Source organism: Puccinia triticina, chromosome 7A, assembly GCF_026914185.1.
Source record: "Puccinia triticina chromosome 7A, complete sequence".
NCBI lineage: Eukaryota > Fungi > Basidiomycota > Pucciniomycetes > Pucciniales > Pucciniaceae > Puccinia > Puccinia triticina.
Window position 1 is genome coordinate 7,315,136 of NC_070564.1, and position 21,156 is coordinate 7,336,291.

Below are 21,156 nucleotides of genomic sequence, written 5' to 3' on the forward strand. Positions count from 1 at the left end.
TTTCTTTGGAGCTGTTCCCTCCTTGGTCTTCTTGCATTTTTTTTTTTTTGGGTGGGGGAGGGAGAAGAGGTGCCAGTGTGTGGCGCGCGAAGGACGTTTGGGTGCGCCCAGGGAGGATATTGCTGCCGCTTTTTTTTTGCTTGTTTAGATATATTTCTGCGAGGATCCTTGTTACGGCCTGATCCTGTTGCTTTTAGATTCCTGTTTACTGATGATATTGCTACAACTACTACGACATACTACCACTACAACAACCGACGAATATGACTACGACATAGTACTACTACTAAACCTGCTCCTGTTAGCTCTTTGAATGACTACATGTTACTAAACTTTACCTGCTCTTTTATCCAAGATTCTTGTAATCTCACTCTCTCTTTGGGACACTTCACATTCACTCTAATGATCATTCTTTTGGGTTTCTTCAGACTCACGAGCTGGAAGCAGTCATCTACACACACATGCAATACCTTGTGTTTGGTAGAAAGAACTACTGTTCACACTTGACTTTCTCAGTGTTTCTGCATGTGTGTGGACAATCAGATTCTTGTGGTTATTTTCTTTCATGAGATTCTTTCTTGCACTCATAGCAGTTCCGGTCAGTTCAACTTCTACTGATATTATTATGAACACTGTCAGCATAATTGACTGGGTTGTGCAATTTGAATGCACCACCTGAGCAGCTTGAATAGCCTCCACACCACCCAGTAAATTACAAAGGTTGGATAGAGTACTGGATTTGACTCAGGTCCCAGCAAGATGGGTGTTCAAATAGCCCACCCAGTAACGCTGGCGGCAGTGATTGTTCTGTGATTGCTGAGTCAATCAGATTGCTCATAAACACATCACACCCAGACTCAGAGACTGAGCAAGGTAACAAACAAGCAAAAACAAATGTACATGCTTTTGGAAACCAGATTGACTGACCAATGATCATAATTGGCAGCCCTTGTAGATGATGCTTGAGACTCCACATTGGAATTCTTTCATTGGGGAAGAATCTGGTTGCCACAGGTTCCTGGTCCGGCTGTGCAGCATCTGCACATCTTGCTGGACAGTGGAAAGTGCTTGCGTGAGGATCCAAAAGCTCAAGGATATAAGACATACAGTATTCACAGATACAAGTATTGCTAATGTAGCATCCCCTCAAAAGCTTAATAGTCTTTAGAATATTGATTCAAATTGTGGGTTGGGCTGAGAGGGGAATTATATAGGGGGTGAATGATTTTTACAAACTGTGTTTTACAATGCTACCCCATTGTAAAGCGGGGGCATTGTAAAAATGCAAAAATACATGCATTTAATTAGTTTTACAATTTATGTCGTCCCAACCGCGCAATGTAAGCTCACAGGATGTAAATTACATTTTGTAATTCACACCCGGGTGACCTGTAATCTTTACTTTTACGGTCTGCGCTGTTACATTGCATGTTACAGTGCATGTAAACCTGTACATAACCTACCAAACAATTAGTATTACAATACCTTAGCTTACAACCTCTCAGACTTGCAGCCCATCCAAGCTCTGGGAAGCTTATCTCACCCCCCTAGATAGCTTATATCTCCACAGTGACGGCCTAGGTTAGGGCTTGACACAACCATCTTCCAGCTGGTCAGTCGAGAGATTCTAGGTTTCTTTGTCAGCCTGATCGATCACTTTTTTTCGGACTTTCCCACAGGTATCAACAACCTTAATAGAGCTCCTGATACGCTAATAGACATCAATCCTGATATATTCCAATAATCTGCACGCCTAATACCTGATAAGCTATAACCTTGCTTATTCCTTAATACATATCCTTTGATATGGCGGCCATGGCCCGCAAAAAGAAAAACACCGCCCGCAACCCTCCTCCCACTCCTCCTCTCAATCATCCGACATTATCTGCTACCCCCACGATATCGGCGCCCAAAATAGTGAAGACCCCCGCAATATCCATTCCCAATTCCGGAAACACACAGACTTCCAAAACCTCCGCCCACCCTGAAATTGAAAAGCCGAATCCTACCGAACCTGAAGACGAGCCAAACTGGCAGTACCCTACCGCCATGGATGAAGGCTTCAATACTTTTATTGATCATGGTTGCCGGTTAGACAGGCAGGGGTATCCGCTTTACCCGAATGGATCTACCACTTTTGTCCTCACCGCCGGTACCGAGATTGTGAATTTTGGATCGGTTGGGTTCACCAAGAGATCCAGCAACGACACCAAGTCCGACGAGTGGCAAGTCACGCGATATTACTGCCGTGGTGTTTTACGATGCGATGAGAATGGTTGTGATTATGCTGGCCCCCCGCCGACTGGACACGGTAAAATTGAAGAGCTTCTCAGCACGTAAGTCCTTAGTTCCCTCTCATTCATTACAACATCAGGACTGAATGCAAACTTTTTTCTTCATTTCAGTAACCCCTCATGCAAAGGGCTTGCAGGTTGATGCCCAGGGAAGATCCGCTGGCAAAGCTGCTCGGGAACTCAATGTCAATTTGATATCCACAAGAAAACTGGATGGGGTCTCCTCCGACACCGAGGTAATCACAATCATCGGTGGCCATCGTCAAAGAAACCAGACCCCTTGGCAAAGAAGGATCTAGTTGAAACTGTCAAAAAAAATCCTAAGGCATCCGCGCTCCAGCTCAAGGTTTGATTTTTTTGTTTCTGCCCAGCTCCCCCTCCCTCCAATTTCATTTCACCCAGATAAGCTGACCTTTAAAATATTTTCCGATCAAAATATAGATTGGTAAAGCCGGTGGGCCTGGCGAGCCAAGTGACAGTGTTGTTAACATCCATGAATCCCTCGGCCACTCGGACCGGCTTCGTCACCTTCGTCGTCAGATACTTCAGCAGATCGATTTTGGTTCAGGGAAGGGTGTTAATGATAGTAGTGATAGGTTCATGCACGACCTTTTTCAATGGCAGCTGTTGAGTAATTTTATTTTTGAATCGATTTGTCTACATTTACATTTGCTAACTTTACAATCTAATGATCTAATTTGACAGGAACGGCATGGAAACCATATCGATTGCGTGCAACGCAGGACATGAACACATCACCTTCCAGACTGAGTGGATGTCTCAGAGGCTTCTGGATCGTCGCGAAGACAACAACAATCTGTACTCGGGCGGCTTGATCTCGGACGTCACTTACCGCTTCTTTGCCACAGGTTATCTGCTCACAACCTCCATGTACTGCGACGAAATTTCTCGATGGATTCCCGTCCAGCTCAGCTGGATACGTGGGCTGAGTGAATCGTACTACAAAGTCCACTTCTCTGTCCTTTTCCGCCAATTCCTCATCCCCTCACTCCTGCAAAGCGAGCGCGAGAACATGGCGCGAAGTGTTGTGGATTTCTCCAAAGCTCAACAATCTGGATTTGTGGCGGCGTACATGGATGTTTTTGGCGAAACCAACCGTGAGGAAGCCATGAAGAAACTGAAGGGATGCCGCGAGCACTTCCGACAATCAGTGACAAGGGTCAAGCGGAACCGGGCGGTCATCATGCCTGATGAGCAGGTTAGTTCTGGTTTGTTTTCTTATTTGAGACGTCAACACTAGCTTACATTTAATCTCACTTTAGGCTTTATTTGAAGCCAAGTGTCTCGCCCTGCTGCAGCCGTGTGAAAAAGGTGGGCCAACCCACAACGAGAGAATCGATGAGATGCGGCGCAGATTCCCCAAGGTCAAGGCTTGGCTTGACTGGTGGACTATGGCCGATGTCGAATCGATGCTTTTCCCCAGCCGCCGCAAGATGCTCGAGGACTGTCCTAACGGCAATGATCAGCTCCCAAGTTCTACTAATGCTCAGGAGAGCATGCACCGAGTCTACTACATGTTCAGTTAGGTTCGGTTCCTCGTCTTTTCATCTTAAATCTGGTTTGGAGATAAAAAAAACGCTGACTTGATTGATTGATCAGTTCTGGAAAGAAGGCTTTGATTCCAGGTTTTGCCGAGCTCTTTGCATTTGTCAAAGCTTTGGAGAAGGACCACGAGCTCACTATGCGTGGCATCTCCATCCGGTATGGGATCAAGCCAAAGAACCAGCAAGACATCGCCCACTCGATTGGTTGGATCAAACCTACCAAGCGGCAGAGGGCCGCAATGAACGATGGGCGCCCTCCAGACACCACCCAAGCCCTTGTCAATCATCCAACCAAACGAGTAAAGCTCGGCAGGCCCCCAAAATCTCTTAACATCAACAGGGCGATGCACACAACTTTCATGTCGTACGCTGCCTCAAAGGATTCGCTAACACGGAATCAATGTTGGTTGGCGGCTGCGTTGGACTCCCTTTATGCAATCTACAGCCCTCTTTGGCTCCAAAGCCCCGGCGGGAAAAATACCAGTCTATTCCACACTCTTGTCTCCCATTTTACTTCCCGGACCACCAATGAGCTCATCCAGAACAAGAATCTCAAATCGATCCTCACTCGTGGATCAAACAAACTATTCGAAGCGGCTAGGAGCCTCCATCCTGACTCCTTCATCCCGGGTTCCTTTGCATCGTGCGATTTCTTCATGGAAATCATCTTGGATCCAAAAACGAACTCGTCGGAGGTCCTCAAGAGTCTGTTTTCCATTCAAGAAACTCGAGAATTCTCTTGCCCCCGGAAGATTCACAAGAAGCCAATCGATCATCCCCGAGGAGATCGCCGCTTGGTGGCCCTAAAGGTCACTAACTCTATGTTTGAAGCCAATGCGATCAACTGCGCTGACGCTGGGCTTCTGATCACCCGGTGGTCAACTTCTGGACTGGCTGGAACTTCCGGTCTACAATGCCAGAGTTGTGGTGCCGAGCGATCCAAAAAACCCCGTCGAAGTAAGCCTTTGGAGTGTGAAGACAATCCCTCCCCCAGCAACTTCCTAGAACAAACATCAATCATCTCATTCCCCGATGGCAAATCACCCCCTCACCTTTACTTTCAAATCAACTCGGCAACAATCATCGATGAACAGAAACAGGTTGAATTCATGGGTGAGATGAATTGGCCTTTCAAGCTCACCATATCGGGGGAGGTATACACACTCATGTCGCGAGGATATTGGGGAGATGGTCACTATTGGGGAAAGGTACTGCGAACCGTTCGAGGAGTTACCGGGATTTGGCTACACAATGACCGTGTGAATGCCGGCTACGCTCAGATGGTCGACACCGTCCCCGGAAAGATCAGTGGAGCTCACCCAAATACCAGCTGGCTTCTTTACTCGCGAGAGTGGACGGACGATGAAGCTAGTTTTGTTGACCAAAGTATTGAGAGGATCCGCCGCGATAACCCCACAATCTCCTCGGGTTTTCCTTTCACACACATGAAGAGCCTGTTGAAAATATCTTACGATGGTGAAGCTACCGTGGACTCTTTGAAACCGGCCGAACCGGCGATCATCAGAAACAAATCTACCAAGAACCTGAAGGAGAAAATCTCGGACTATTCATATGATTCCCAACATTCCAGCTCTGACAATTCCAGCGAAGATTCCACTGAGGTTAGCGGCGAAGAAACTGGAGAAGATTCCAGTGAAGATGGTGAGCAACATGATGCTCCAGGCGATCCTTTGAGTCCACCAAGCAAACCAATCAAGATCCTTCTTCGTCTGAAGAAGGCTCAGCCGGTTTCTACCAAGCCGAAACCTCAATCCGAAGAAGTGGAATCTCGTGCACCGATGATCAACCCCACTGAAAAGCTCCCAGCCCGGCGTGGCCGCCCTCCAAAGGTCCGCCCGGTTGTTCAGACTGCTCAGATTGGCGACCCTTCCCATCCGGACCACAGTGATCATGACACCGGACCCAAACACCCAGCTTGTGACTGTGCCTCAGATAATCAACCAATGCAGAAATCCACAGCTGCAAATAAACGGACCGGGAAGCGAGGACGACCTAGGAAGGAGGCTGCTGAAGCAAACCGGTTGAACTTTGTGTCTGCCCCGTTAAACGATTCGGATTGGGAGCGCATTACGGCACGCGCGGCTGCCAACTGGAAATCTCACTGGAACATCGAGAAAGAAAAGTATGCGGTGACCCGGAAAAATCAACATGCTCAATCGGCCAGCCAACCAGCACAATCGGTGATTGGCAAGGAGGATCAACCTCATCAAATGGCGAGCCAACCTGCACCTCGAAAAGGTGCAGGTGGGCCATTGGCGGCGAGACCGACAAGAGTAGGGTTGCGCAGGTCCTCGAGGGGTACCACAGGTGTTTGATTCGCCTGTTTTGATTTATTGTGCTTTCTTCTCCCCATCATTTCTCCTCCGCCTCCTTGCTTTTTACTTGGGCTTCTTTTTAAGTCATCTGATTTCACTATTGTTCTCCCTCTGATACGTGGCGGTTTTGCTTTGTTTTGATTTTTTTCTTGGCCATAGGGCCTTTTTTTGCAAGGCAATGCAAAATTGCCCGCCTGCGGAGGGATATGTAATTTTACATTACTTTTTTTACAATGGGCCCCACTTGGTAAAGCAATTAATTTGCAAAATTAATTGTTTTGCCTCTCTGGTGCACCATTGCAATTTCTGGGCGTGGTAAGAATGACATGGTAAATTTGTACATAAAAAGGGATCATGTGCAAATCTACAAATTAGTTTTTACATTCTCTGGTTTTGCAATGCCCTCAATTGTGAGCAATTTTGTAAAATTATTTGTTTTGTGGATAATGTGTAATTTTGCAATGTTATCATTTTACAATGTCCTTACATTGTAAAAGAGGAATTGTAAAAATCAACAGCCCCATTATATAGCAAGCTTAGGGATTGATTTGGAGCCACATTTAGTGCTATGTTTGAGCCAGTAGTGCTGAAATGAGATTGTTTGTTGAATTACAAGCAGAATGTTGGATTGCAGGAGGATAAACTTACAAGCCTATTACAGTTCTAGTGCCACTACCAGTGTGTGGTGGATACACCAGCCTGTTGATGTTTTTTTTTTCTCTCTCTTTCAAGTGTGTGTGTGTGTTGTGTGCCAGATGTTAATCATTGAAATTCATCTCTAAAACTGATATCATTAAGCAAGAGGAACTTAGGCCTCTTTAATTATCATCAAGCAACCCTTTTCCCTGTGCACACCCAAGACAATCTGCTTCATTGCAACCAATCAGAGATCCAAAGACTCTGGGTAAACTTGTTTTTTTACTCAAACCCTGCACTCAAATTCTATTACAGATTAAATTCAATGTACAGTCACACTGATGCACTGTGAAGGTGCAAAAAAGACAGTGTTTTAGACTCTTGTTGAGTTCTTTCAGCAATCTATTTGACAGTTGAGTAACTCTTTCTTGCAGAGATATAATGTAACTCGCTATTCATCATGCTTGGGTAACTCCTCAATTGACCTTCAGCTTATGGGGCAGAAATTCAAGCAATTTCACTGACTTGCACTACCAAAAAACCATCTTTTTTTTAAAAAAAAAGAAAAATAATGAAAGGAGAAGAAAACATTCTCAAGGCTTGTGTAAAAAAAATCTCTATTACTCAATCATAACAAATGTCTGTAGAACGTGGTAGATTTTTACATATTTACATGTTTTTGTAAAAATCACCAACAATATCTGAACTGCGATTTCTCATTGTTCTTCATTGAGCTGGTGTTTGCGGACCTTCGTGTTCTGCTGGCTTCGGAGGATCATGCGATGCCGTGCTAGATGGTGCCGGGGTCTGAACGTTTTCGGGCGTAGGGCCAGGCGATGGCGTAGGTTTAACGGGGTCGGGGTGAGGTGGATTGGTCGTAGGACCAAGCGATTCCTCAGATTTTGGGCTCGTACGGACTGGATCCGCCGCAGGATCAGGCTTTAACGCAGGAGTGTGCGCTGCCGCCGCGGGATTAGACTCAAGCACAGGAGTGTGAGCTGTTGCTTCCACTGGCTTGGACTCTGGAGCAACCTTAGCCCGACCGAATTTTCTCTTGAACCAATTGATCAGTTTTCTGTACCAAGGTAGCTTCGACTTCGTGCTCCCCTGAGCGGCAGCTTCGGCAGCTTCGGCAGCTTCGGCAGCTCTGGCGGCTTCGGCAGCTTCGGCACCATCGTGAAGGGCCCCTGGCGTGCGCGGCGGCGCATTCCGGATGTGTTCCTTGAGAGCTTCATAAGCCTGTTTCACCTCGGGTTTATCTTTGAGAGCAGCTTTGATATGTATATCTTCCAGGTCTCTGACTGTTGAGACACCACTCGCCTTCGCTTCCAAGCTCTCTCGGACAAAGGGCTCAAATAAGTTGTACACATGGGCAAACTCCGCCTCGTTCATGAGATCTGATTTTCCAGCGGCTACAGTCCGAGCGTAATCGATCATCCCCACCATCCTTGGCACGTCGTATTTTTGTTCTTGCCATTCTTTAACAAGGACTGGCTCGAATCCGAGGTCGTGGTGTCTTTCTATCATGCCATCGACAGCTGCTATAACCCCACGTCGGCGTTCATACTCCTGGGGCGTCAAATGGCGAGTTTTGATTTCGTCCAGTATTTTTTTGCCCCTTGTTTCTAGCGCTTGGAGATCTTTGAATACTGTGACCTCTGTAGCTTCCCGCTGGAAATCCGAGTAAGGCTTGTCCAATCCTAGTATTTCTCCATATTTTTTCACCGTATTTAGCGGTTGGCCTGTTCTCCTAGCAATATTTCTGGCTTCTTTCCCCCACTCTCTCGCTAGCTTAGCTTGTTCGGATTGAAACATGAGAACGTTGTACCTTCTATCAAATTCCTGTGGTGGTATTTTCTCCTTGAAGTATTGTAATAGAATTTTGGCATCTCTTGTTTCCCCTGCATTAGTACCCCTTAGCACATGCTCGACTTCAGGATTGTAGAAGACGTCTATGGGCCCTGTATGATCCGCAGAAAAGCTTGAGTAGACCTTTTCGACCGTTTTGTAAGGCATCGTTGAATCCCTTTCTTTTAAATATATGGCTAATTCTGGACCATCTTTACCTTTCACATTCAATGGTTTAGCTGGTATCAGTTTTTTTAATCCGTTTCCCCAATAGTCGAGGAGCGTCACTGGCGGCTCTACTTCGGGGCGATAGCCCTTCAAATCCGATTCAGGCTTAGGCTTGTTGGCCATGAGATCAACTGGAGCCGTCGGATCGTTTTTTAAATGCGAGCCTCCTAGTGGATCCAGGTGAGGTGTGTGGGCAGCGAATTCTCCACCACGTGCAGACTCCGCGCCAAGCTCGCCAATTGTTCGCCCAGACTGCATCGGAAGAGAGAGATGCACCCGAACCTGGGCAAGAAGAAGCAGCAGGAAAAGGGACGCCATATTTGAATCCTAAAGGCCTTCCGATTGATAAACTACGGATGATCGAGCGATTTCGGAAAATAGGAAATTACAAGTACGAGTGAATGAGTCTTGGTGTCCAGTGAATAATGATGAATGGATTGAGATTACTGTTATCCCTTGGTATTTGTTTTGGATTATCTTTTGATGATGTCTAATGAGCCCAGACCGCTCTTTAAGGTTGAATGAAAAAATATGAGTGGAAAAGAGGAATGTATTGTCTGGGTGAATCCGAACGAAAGAAGGAGGGTGGGTTGATAAAATGAATGGCTTTTTGTCACGAAATGTATGGAATTTGCAAGGAATGTTTGAATCTGCAAAGAATGTACTGTAGCGGCAGCCTGGTTTTTAAGAAGTATTCCAAGTGCTCTAGTGTCATAAAAATAAATGAAGGTGTTTATAAGGGATAGATGTTCGTTCTGTGGCATTGTGGAGACATTTTATATTGCGGAAAGCATGAGGGCCGAAACCTGATTGTGCAAGCTGTCTCCTAGTGCGCATGGCCGATCCCGGGAGTTATGTATCTATCTCGGGTCCTAGGTCCCCGTGTCGCATCAGTCTCTCGACCTAGTTTCAATGTCTGGAGACCGGCGGCCGAGCCTTCATGAACTCGGGCCTCGACGGCTACCCTAGGAACGGTTTAAAGGATAGTTATGTTTCGATGTGCCTCCTTTTCAGTTTTCCTGGAATCGATATTTAATATGTAACACGAAAAAAATGACAAGTGTTACGGATTCATTTGCATTTCTCTATGTCTCAAAAACTCACGCCCCGTCTGGGCTCCAGCTCGGTTGGCAGCATCCGGGCAAATCAAACCGTATAGACAATGCGGACTCACGGAGGCCTAGCGACTCGACTTACTTCACCGAGGGCAACATCCCTCACCTTGCTGATTCTACTCGCATGTCTACCATCCCTAACCAGCTCCTGATTCTGGATCCGATCTTTCACCCTCGGCCACTCGTCCTATGAGTTTGAACGACGAAACTCCTCGGTCTTTCTGTTTTGTACATTCCTACCCAACCCCGATCGAATTTTCCGATGTAGCAGAAGAGAAGTGGATGGAGAAGATGAGAAAGACTCAGAAGGAGATGATGATGATGTTGAGCAACAACTGCATGACTTGCTCGTGTGTTTAAGATACTCTAAGAGCAGATGTGGACAAATTAGCATTCTTGTTGGGTGACATAAAATCCTATCTCTTTAATAATTAAGAGCATCTCCAGCAGAGCGGGGATGAGACCCGCTACCTATAGCCGGCCGGGACCACCTTTCACACACCTGTCTCAGCTGTTCAACAGCAGCTCCACAGCAGACTGGCAATCACGCCGGGGGTGGATAGCTAGATTGCCATGCAGGACGACACAACTGTGATGGAATTCGATATCTCCAGCATGGATTTAGTTGATTTACTCAACTTCATTGTTATATTTTCATTTTTTCTCTCACTCACTCACAATCTATTCAATTTTGAGATTTCACAGTTAAATTTTCAGAGCACAAAAAAGCAAGTGAAATGTGAGATAAATAAGCAAAAGCGAGTGAAATGTGAGGTAAATAAGCTTCACAATAGACAAAAGATCACATGAGATTTTGATGAGCTTAAGAGTTGGAGGGAATCAAGCCAAGACGTTTGGCAACCTCTTCTTTTTTAACGGTGTAGAAAGAACGAGAAATAGGATCCAAATTTGAGAGATCAGCAGCAGTACGTAGCGGTAGCGGTAGCAGTTGTAGCGGTAGCAGTAGCAGTCATAGCGGTAGCGGTAGCAGTCCCAGCAGTGGATTTTTTCGGCCTTGATGTTCTCTTTTTTGCAGGTCCGTTCCTTTCTTTGGTGGGTTGAAGCAGTTGAATTTCTGGAGAGGGTGTTCTCGGTGGCGGACTACAAGCAAGATCTTCAAGCATTGGGTCAATCATGTTTTTGGCGCGGTGGTGACGAGTGGCGAGTAGGTGATGGCGAAGTGGCGAGTAGGTGATGTGTGGTGTGTAGCAGCCTCTGTCGCGGGTGGCGATGGGATGGGGAAAGTAGCCGGCCGCGGTCTGGGATGGGATGGACTTGGATCAATCAAAGGTCGTTTAGGGGGTCTGCTGGACCCCGGAAATGTTGAGCGACCTGCCAAACAAGTCCAAAACTCGCGCGGTCCAAGCTCTAAGAGCATCTCCAACGGAGCCGCTGTCGCGCGACCTGAGTCCAACTTTGGCGGGCCGGAAGGCATTTTTGGCCTCCAGCGGACCCGCCAAAGTTCGCGGGGGTGGATGAAACCCGCTCGAGGCTGCCTCTTTTGGCAGCTCTGGGCAAGCCGCCATCGACACCACTTCCCCAACATATCGACCGCTCAACCGCAAAATCATACGACCTCGACTCATCACACCATGGACAACACCACCGGTGCCACCAACGAATCGCCTCCTCCAACTCCTCAATTTTCAGCTCCTGTCAAAGACCAAACAACCAAGGGTACCAAAACCCAAAATCCTCGCTGGACCATCGAAGAAGATAAACTTCTCTGCACCGCATGGCTCAACGTTACCCGGGATGCTATAGTCGGAACGGGGCAAAAAGCAGCGACCTTTTGGGAAAGAGTCGCAACTTATCAGAAGAGACTCGTCAAAGATTTCAATACAGAGAAAAAAACGACCAAGGGCTTCAAAGAACTTCCCTTCCGATTAACAAACGCCGTCGAATGTCGCTGGGGCCATATCATGAAGACCTGTAGTCGCTTTTGTGGATGTTACAGTCAAGTCGAACGCCGATTGGCCAGCGGAAAGACTCGCGATGATGTGGTTTGTGTTCATTTTTAGCTTACAAGCTGTGCTGGGGATGCTCATCTGTTTGTTTCTATCTTTCAGCTTGCCGAGGCAAAAGAACTATACAAGATCACATACGACTCAACCTTCAACCTCGATCATTGTTGGGGTATCTTGAAAGACACCCCAAAATGGCAAGCGACACAACAAGAGCATGATGCAAAACTGAAAAAAACAAAGGCGCCAAAGGAATCTACCTCGAGACCCGCAACCGATGCCAACTCGGTCTCGGCTGCGGACGAATCCAATGCTGCAACTCCTTCCGTTTCTGCTCCAGACGACCTTGGCGAGGAAGAGAGCGACCTCGGTGATCGACGTGTTCTTGGAGATGAGGGCCGTCTAGATGGGAACAAAGCAGCTAAAAGAAAAAGGAACGAGGAAGCGTTGTTAGAGAAGGTCATCAAGATGCAAGAATCCCTTGTCAAAACTGCTGAAGAACGAACGGCTTCGGTGAAAGCGGCCATGGAATCAGCAGAGGAGCATCAAACGATGTCCGTGATTCTCACTGGATTGGATGGTCCCTCGGTAGCTTATTGGGAAAAAAAGAAAAAGGAGGTTACTGATTGTTACATGTAGCCAACCCTTTGTTCTGTTCCGACTCCCCTCTGTGAAATTGTGAATAATTAAAAAAAAAAAAATTCTGCTTTTCCTCAAACAACAAACAAATCATACATGTGTCTTTCAATTTGTTTCCTCAAATGATGAAAATGATAAAAAATCTTTGTATTTTCAATCAAGAAACGAGTAAAAAACAACCTTTGGAGAGGAGACAGTTTTCAACTAGCAAGAGAGAAATAAAAGTAAATACAAATGTCAAGGAATTGATTTCAAGCCTCAGAGCCCTTTTTCTTCCAGAGATGTTCAATCAAGTCCTTCTTGAGACGGTCGTGAGCATCAATGTCTCGGAGGGTTTGATATCGCAGAAGAAACTGATTGAAATCATTTTCGGAGGACTCGCTAGTAGCTAGTTCTTCTTCTGTCCTAGCATTTTGATTGTACCGGTGATCGTATTCATATTCACTTCCGGATTCATCCTCAATCGTCATGTTATGAAGAATTATAACAGTCTTCATGATTAAGCACAGTGTGCCGTGATCCCAAAGACGGCCGGGAAGTCGGATGATAGCATATCGAGCTTGCAAACAGCCAAATGCACGCTCAATGTCTTTCCGATACGCTTCCTGCATTTTTGCAAAATGCTTGTTTTGCTGACCTTGCGGCGCCGAGATGGACTGTATAAGGGTCGAATATTTGGGATAGATTGCATCGGTGAGATAATACGGAAGGTTGTACGTGTTTCCATTGACTTTGTAGGAAACCACAGGAGCGGTGCCATCTTGAGCCTTCTGAAAAAGAGGGGATCGATCCAAGATGTTGATGTCGTTGAGAGTTCCTGGAAGGCCAAAAAACGCGTGCCAAAGCCATAAGTTGTGTGTTGCTACCGCCTCGAGCACAACCGTTGGCTCCTTTTCTTTTCCGGAGTATGTACCGTGGTCTGCCTTTGGGCAGTTTTTCCAGCACCAGTGCATGCAGTCCAACGAGCCGATCATTCCAGGAAATCCGCGCTCTTTTGAAACCGCCAGTATTCGTTTCAAATCCGCTGCGTTTGGACTTCGCAAGTACTTGTTGCTGTAAATGTTGACAATCGCCTGACAGAATCGCCTGAGACTCTCGAGCGCAGTACTTTCACCTATCATTCATGATACCTCAATCAGGAATTGGTCACATAGATTTTTTAAACAGGAAAAAAGACAAAAAACTTACTTATTCGCAGGTATTCATCGAGTGAATCAGCACTGTATCCGTAGGCCAGCATCCTAATAGCAGCAGTTGCCTTTTGTAAGGGTGAAAAACCTAAACGACCAGCTGCATCTCTTTTCTGAACAAAGTAATCGTCCTCCTCGACAATCGCATCCACAATCTTCAGAAACAAAGGTCGTCTCATCCTGAAACGCCGACGGAACGTGTCTAGTGTGTATACTGGCCGTTCGGAAAAATAATCATTGATGAGCTGTTCATGACCTTGGAGTCGGTTCCAATGAATTTCCTGTCGTCCAAAAGTAGATCCGCCTCGCTTGATAACTTGATTTCTTCGGTGAATGAGCAATGTGAGCGTTGTTTGAAGTGAAGCTAGTTCTTCAGTTTCATCTTCGATCCACTCCAGGTACTCAATCGGGTCCATATTGACGGAGGATTTGTGTTTTTTGAGTCGGAGGATGAGCGCTTGTTGCCGGGTTTCTACCTGGCAGGCCAACTCACCCCGGCTTGGTTTGGACAGTCCATTATTTGGACTGTTGTGATAGATGTGTGACAGTCCGGGACATCTGGTTGCGGGCCGCTAGAGGCGACCCAATCCACCCCCGGACCGTTGGAGATGCTCTAAGGGGGTTTGGAGGACTTCCCATGAACTTCGAATAAATCTGGAATTTCAGATTTCACAGGGAAATCTGGATCACTTCAGGGATATTTGTGGACATAGATTTCCCTGCAAAATCTGATGTCTGGCGGCTCAGATCTGACTTTCCAGATTGACAGGAAGTCCTCCAATAAATGTACCCGGTTTTTCTGTGTTTATACCCGGTTTTTGCATACCCCCTTTTCCGCATACGTTGTGGTCATTATTCCTGTGCTTGTAGGAGAAAAATCCAAGGCCCCTTTTGGCTGCCGTGTTATACGTCATATATGGTCGAATTTATGATGTGCAACCCCCGGGGGTTTCAAAGTTTTGGTGGCAACAGGGGGCAAACTTTGGGTTGTGGCATCATAAATTCAACCATTTCTGATGTATGGTGTTGCAAGCGCGTTTGGGCACATACCCAACTCGCGCTTGGCCGAGTGCCTCTGGGGGTTGGGTATGTGCCCAGCGGGCTTGATTGGGCAGGTTGCGCGGGGGGCAGAGCTTGGCATACAGCCAAGTCCCGCTTGGCTGAGATCAAGCTCTGGGCCAATGGGATCTGTGACTTGGCATGCAACACGCCAGTCATCAGACGCCGGCCCTTGTCTCTGCCTTGAAAGGCAAGAACAACGTGCCCTCAAGGAAGGAGATGTTCTCCCTTCTTGACATCACACATTGGACATCGACAAGGGAGCTTTTCCTTCTCAATGGCCGGTCTGTAGGCTGGTCATTGGGGAGGAAAGACTCCCTTCGCAGTGGGCAATACTTGTGTTGATCATCAAGAAGGGAGTCTTCCCTTCTTGATGACCGTTTTGTAGACCAACCATTGAGGAGGGAAACTTCTCTCCTTGATGGCCAGCACAGCATTTGGCGTGCGTGGCACTCCCGCTTTAAATCGGCCCAGCGGGGCTTTGTGCCAAGCCCCGCCCACTTTGCGATATGCCAAGCGGGGGTTGAGAGTGTGCCAGGCGGGCTTGAGGATTGGCCAAGCGGGCTTTAGGGTCGGCCACGCGCGCTTGGCCTTTTTTTGGCCAAACTTTGGTGAGTGCCCAGACGGGCTTGCAACACCATATAACACAACAGCTAAATGGGGCCCAAACTTTCATGTGTACTCATGAAATGCCTCAAGATAAAGCCAAATGGACATCAGAAATGGAACCCAGGACCAAAATAACCCCTAGTCACCCACTGAAACAACCCTCATATCAGAAGATACACAAATCACACCTTTCACACACCAGTCCAAGTGGGTTCACACACAGACTCAAATCTTGGCTACCATACTATATTACTTTGCATATTTCATATTACAGATGAATTAATTTGTTCTTTTATTTCCTTCCTTTTATTAGTCTTCACATCCTATTTCCCATTTGCATATCTTTGATCTTGGAAAATCCTTGAATGAATATACACCACGGGTGCACTAAAAGTTTTCTGATGGGGTCCAAAAATAATCTGCTGGTTTTTGGAAATATTTACGGAGAATGTTGGGATAATATTTTCCCAGCCCCTTTGTAAATATTTCCTCCCCTTTTTTTTTTGAAATGAAATATTTCCGGGGATATCTATGGGAAAGAAAATATTTCCTTGAACTTTTTCAAAAATTCTCAGGAAATATTCTCATTCCTCTCAACGTTTGAGGAAATATTTCCTCTCACCATCAAAAGTTCACAGAGATATTTACAGTGATTTTTACTGTTTGGCCGGCTCGGGCACAGACGGCAACACACGGCTTTGGCACTGGTGCGTCGCGGACCCAGTTGAGACAACGGGAGATCACCCCCATCGTTGGATGGGTTGGGTCAAATGTTTGGTGGCAGAGGCCACTTATTTAAGTTGTTGAGGCTGCTGGCAGGGTTCCGTCTGGCCAAAAAAATAAGTTGACACTGGCTGGCCAAAAAAAGCACGTTGACAGCGGGTTGCGCAGCAACCCGCCGAACTCCGACCAACCGGAGATTCCAAATTTTTTGCACAAGTCATCTCTTGTCTCCACGTCAACCATCTCACCTGCAAACACCCCCCCCCCCCAAACACACACACACACCGCACCTCTGATTCCAATCTAACAGGCTTGATTTTTGCCTCCATCTCGCATACGTCCAATAAATTTTCGATCAAAGCAATGGCTCGAGGAGAAAATGTCCAAAGGGCTCCCCAGCCGAAGTGAGTCATGTCATCGTTTTCTTATCATTTCTGGTGTGCGTGAGGCTACCCAGGTGCCAATGCTCATATGTTTTGTTCTCCACATATTTGGCTTTCAACAGAATGGGACGATCTCAACGAGGGCGCATTCATGAGGGCCATGGAGTCCTTGATGAAAGAATTGAACGCCGGGGCAGGCACAGATCCAAGGAATTGGAAGGCGATATACTTCATCTCATTCCATCTCATTCAATTCTGAATCAAAGATGCTCATGCATTTCTTTCTTTCTCCTCAGCTTTCTAAATACGAAGTCACCCCTGCCACTGTCGGCGGAGCCGAGACTGTCGAGCAAGGGACTTATGAGCGTGATCCCGCGACCGGAAAATTCAGAGATGAAGATATAGCTCGGATCCTCAGGGACGCGACATACGATGTCGCTGGAGCTTTTGGGGCACAACACACGCCCGCTGTGCTCCGATGGATCGATTGCCAAGGAATGCGGACGGCCAGGTGTGTTGATTCGCTGCCATGTTTGTAACTTGAGCCATTGCTGATTGCTCATGTTTTATTAGAGACGTATGGCGAGCTTGCACGTTGAATGAGTTTAGGGAGTACCTGGGCTTAAAAGCGTTCGAGAGCTTTAAGGAGTGGAACTCAGACGAAACGATTGTCAGTCCTCGATCTTGATGATCAACGCATTTGACTGAATGCTAACACAGTTTTTCTTTGAATGACTCATATGCCACAGGCAAACGCCATGGAAGATCTGGTTGGTCACCAACGCTGATACTAGTATCAATAGCGGTCTAGAATGATATATATATATACCAATCTCCTCTTTTATTCTAGTATACATCTTTTCTGTCGTTCTTACTATCTTTTTGCTTGCAATGAAAATAATCCGGGCTTCCCGTTGGGATGATGCCGGATTGATGTGTGTAGTATTTTTGAAAATATTATTGAAAATATTTCACTCGAGAAAAATGAGGCACCAAAATATTGTGAGCAATATTTTTTGTTCTCATGAATATTTTGTCCAACAAAATGTGGATATTGGAATATTTTGCATGATAAAAATGGTTTGTTAGAATATTTTGTAGGATAAAACTTGATTAACAAAATATTTTCCTGGATATGTGGTGGGATTCAAGATATTTTCCCAAAAATTTTGGTTTTCTCATCATCAATATCTTCAAAAAAATTGTAAAAACCACTCTGAGTGGTTTCTGAGATATTTTCAAAATATTTGGGGGGAGATATCCCGGAAAATATTTCCTAAATTTATGCAAAATATTTCTGAAACCACTCAGAGTGGTTTCTGAGATATTCTCAAAATATCACAAACGCGGATGCTGTGACTCGTTCCTGGCGACGTCCGTTCTGAATGAACTGGAAAATATTTCCAAGCCGGATTGAATCCGGCTTCGGAATATCTTTTTGCACCCGTGGTGTATATGATCTGTTTGCATAGCAAAGGGATGCATTGTAGATAGTCTAGCTAAATTACCTCAGTTGTACTTTCTCACCAGCCTAATTCCCCCAAAGCCACTCCCCTGGGGCTAAATTCCCTCACTCTTTTCTATATAAAGAGGCCTCTGCCTCCCAGTTGTTCCCTCCTCAGCCCATGAGGGGACATTCCCCCTCAGATCCTCATGCCATCCAGCAGTCTAGATCCCATACTCACTTATCACCACTCAATTATTCTTTATCCCATATCACAGTTTTCAATCCATATCACTACTCAGTCTCACATCACTTTCACACTTTATTGCAATATATATCACCACTCAGTTCACATACCTTTCACCAGTAACCCAGTCGCCGGTTCCACTCCTGGTTGAGCTTAGCTCTCTCTCTCTCTCTCATCACCCCTCACTTTTGAAACTTATATACCCCCAGCCCAAGGCCCTAGGTTCAAGCCCCACTTGAGACATCAAGTCACCATCACCTATCTCAGACATCAATAACTCAATCAACCTCTGACCTCAACAACAATCCTCTTATATATCTCATCTTTGAACATATCTCATCACAAAATATATTGCCAAGCTTACCTCAGTGGTCTTGTTTTCTGATATGACAGAAAAGCGGAGCCTGCACCTCATCCATACCTTTTGCCATTCAGCAAAAGGGTCTCACAACACCTTTTGAGTCTTACAACATACCCCGTTTTTTTCCACTCTTGATAACCAGTCTCCGCCGGTCATTGAGAAGATACAGCCCTCTGAATGACCGGTTGGTGCCAGTCATCAAGGAGGTACAACCCTCTTGATGACCGGTATGTGCCGGTCATTGAGGGGACTCAACACTCTCTGCAATGACTGTTATGTGCCAGTTGTCAAGAGCATTTTATCCTCTCAATGACCGTTTGATCCCAGTCATCAAGAGTGTCCAGTCCCCTCGATCAATGACCAATCTGTACTGGTCATCCAGAGCGGTGTATGGTCTTGATGGCTGGTCTGTCCCGGTCATCAAGGGCAATGGTAGTGTGTACTCCATTAATTTTTGGAGTGCACAGGGTTCCACTCCAAAGAAATTGGAGTGGCTAGCTGAGCACTCCAAAAACCAAGATTTATTGGAGTGCCCTACCAAAAAGTAGTGCACATGGTAATTTTTGGTAGTGCATAAAGTATGACCTCATTTTTACCCAACACAACTAATATCAAAATTCATCTACATAATATGATGAACATAATTATCATGCAATCAGAATACCAAGATTTTTTTTTTTTAAATTAATTAAATATTTTTTGCATACCCCCTTTTCTGGGGTATACACTAAGGATTGCCAAGTGAACCCGGGTGCAAGTACCACTTGTTTTTTTGCCCAAAACAGACACCTGCACCCGCACCTGGCACCCATGGGCATTTTTTGTGGGTACCACAGGTACTTGTTTGGTCAGGGAAGAAAATATGTATAAATGTACTTGAGGGTTGTGTAACCTCTCAATGACCGGTGTGGGCCGGTCATTGAGAGGGCTGTGTGCCTCCTCAATGACCGGTGTGTGCCAGTCATTGAGTGGGCTGAGACCCTCTTGATGACTGGTCTCTGTCAGTCATCAAGAGGGAGGTGTGCCTTATCAATGACCGGTGTGGGCTGGTCATCAAGAGGGCTGAGACCCTCTCAATGAGTGGTCTCTGCCGGTCATCAAGAGGGAGGTTTACCCTCTCAATGAACGGTGTGTTCCGGTCATCAAGAGGGCTGAGACCCCCTCAATGACTGGTCTCTGCCGGTCATCAAGAGGGATTCTCAATGACCAGTGTGTGCCAATCATCAAGAGGGTACACAAGCACCAAGGGCGGGCTGTTACATTACCCGTAATTGGGAACATAACTGTAACATAACTTTTAAAGTTACGTTACCCAGTAGTTACAGATACCTTGATTTTAGTTACAATATCTGCCGCAGAAAAAGGGCTGTTTATTTTCTAGTTACCTTACCCAGAAGTTTTCAACAAAATGGGTTGTGTTACAGGTTTGCCCAAATTTGGGTAACTTTGCCATAACTTTCCAAGAGAAATGACTATCTGTGGGTTTTTTTTGTTCAATATGAGTACGTATTGGGCTCAAGTTGATGTAAAACAGCCACTGATGCCAGTTTCTGCCCAGGGTGGGAGGTCAAACTAGGTGCACAGTGAGGATTGAACCCATAACCTGAATGTTGAAAAACATACAAGAGGCAAGCACTAACCATTATGCTAAATTCATTATTCAAATGAACAATTTTTTGGAAAATATTGAACAAAAATTTTCCACCCCAAAAAAGTTACGTTATCCAAAACCTCCAAAACTCAAAAATAAAAAAAGTTACTTTACGTTACGTTACTCAAAAAAAATGTTACGTTACCCAAATGGCTAATTTGGATAACTAAAAGAAAGTTACGGTATCCAATTAGCCCTCCGTAACATACCGTAATGTAACTGCCCACCCTTGCAAGCACCCACTGGTCATTGAGAGGGGTGCTGCAGGGTGGGTGTTGACCACGGGTACCTGGGTACCTGGTGTTTTTTTTGCCAAATTCCACCACCCACACCACAGGTACTGCCAAATGGGTATCACTTGGCAATCCTTAGTCTCAACAATAGGTAGTTATGTTATGTTGGGTTATCAGTGCAATTTGGGTAACATGACTAACCTTGTTACCCAAAGCACCCCATTACGTTGTCTGTAACAGAATCTTTTTTGGCCTTGCGCGTAACAGAACAGCCTCTCTTTTTGAGGCGGTTATGGTGTGTTATCCACTGGATAATGCGCTAATGGGCCAAAATAGGCTCTTTTCAGCCAAAAATTTGTCATTTATAAGTCTCTCTGCGGGCGCCAATAACGTAAAAAACGTCACTAATTGTTTGTTACATTGCGGTGGTAATGTAACGCACTGCCCTTACAATTAAATGTAACGATAACGGCTAAAGAAGCGTTATGTTACTGTTACATTACTGTTATCCATAACGTAACTACCCATTTTTGTTAGTATATACTAAGGGAATAACTTTTTTGTTACATGTCCCAGCCGTAAAAGAATTTCAGGGCACTGATAATGGTTGATATTCTGCATTTCCTGAATT

At 45.7% G+C, this 21,156-nt stretch overlaps 2 protein-coding genes across 2 annotated transcripts; one reads left to right on the forward strand and one right to left on the reverse strand.

Annotated features, from left to right (window-relative positions):
- Positions 1-7,557: 7,557 nt before the first annotated feature.
- On the reverse strand, positions 7,558-9,225 carry PtA15_7A801 (uncharacterized protein; the record flags this gene model as incomplete). The annotated part of the gene is made up of 2 exons (XM_053171446.1): positions 7,558-7,938; positions 8,080-9,225. The coding sequence occupies 2 exons, from the start codon at positions 9,223-9,225 to the stop codon at positions 7,558-7,560; spliced, it is 1,527 nt and encodes a 508-aa protein (XP_053022626.1).
- Positions 9,226-16,569: 7,344 nt separating this feature from the next.
- Positions 16,570-17,377, forward strand: PtA15_7A802 (uncharacterized protein; the record flags this gene model as incomplete). Its single annotated transcript, XM_053171447.1, has 5 exons — positions 16,570-16,610; positions 16,712-16,754; positions 16,886-17,100; positions 17,163-17,259; positions 17,339-17,377. The coding sequence occupies 5 exons, from the start codon at positions 16,570-16,572 to the stop codon at positions 17,375-17,377; spliced, it is 435 nt and encodes a 144-aa protein (XP_053022627.1).
- Between the last annotated feature and the right edge of the window lie 3,779 nt (positions 17,378-21,156).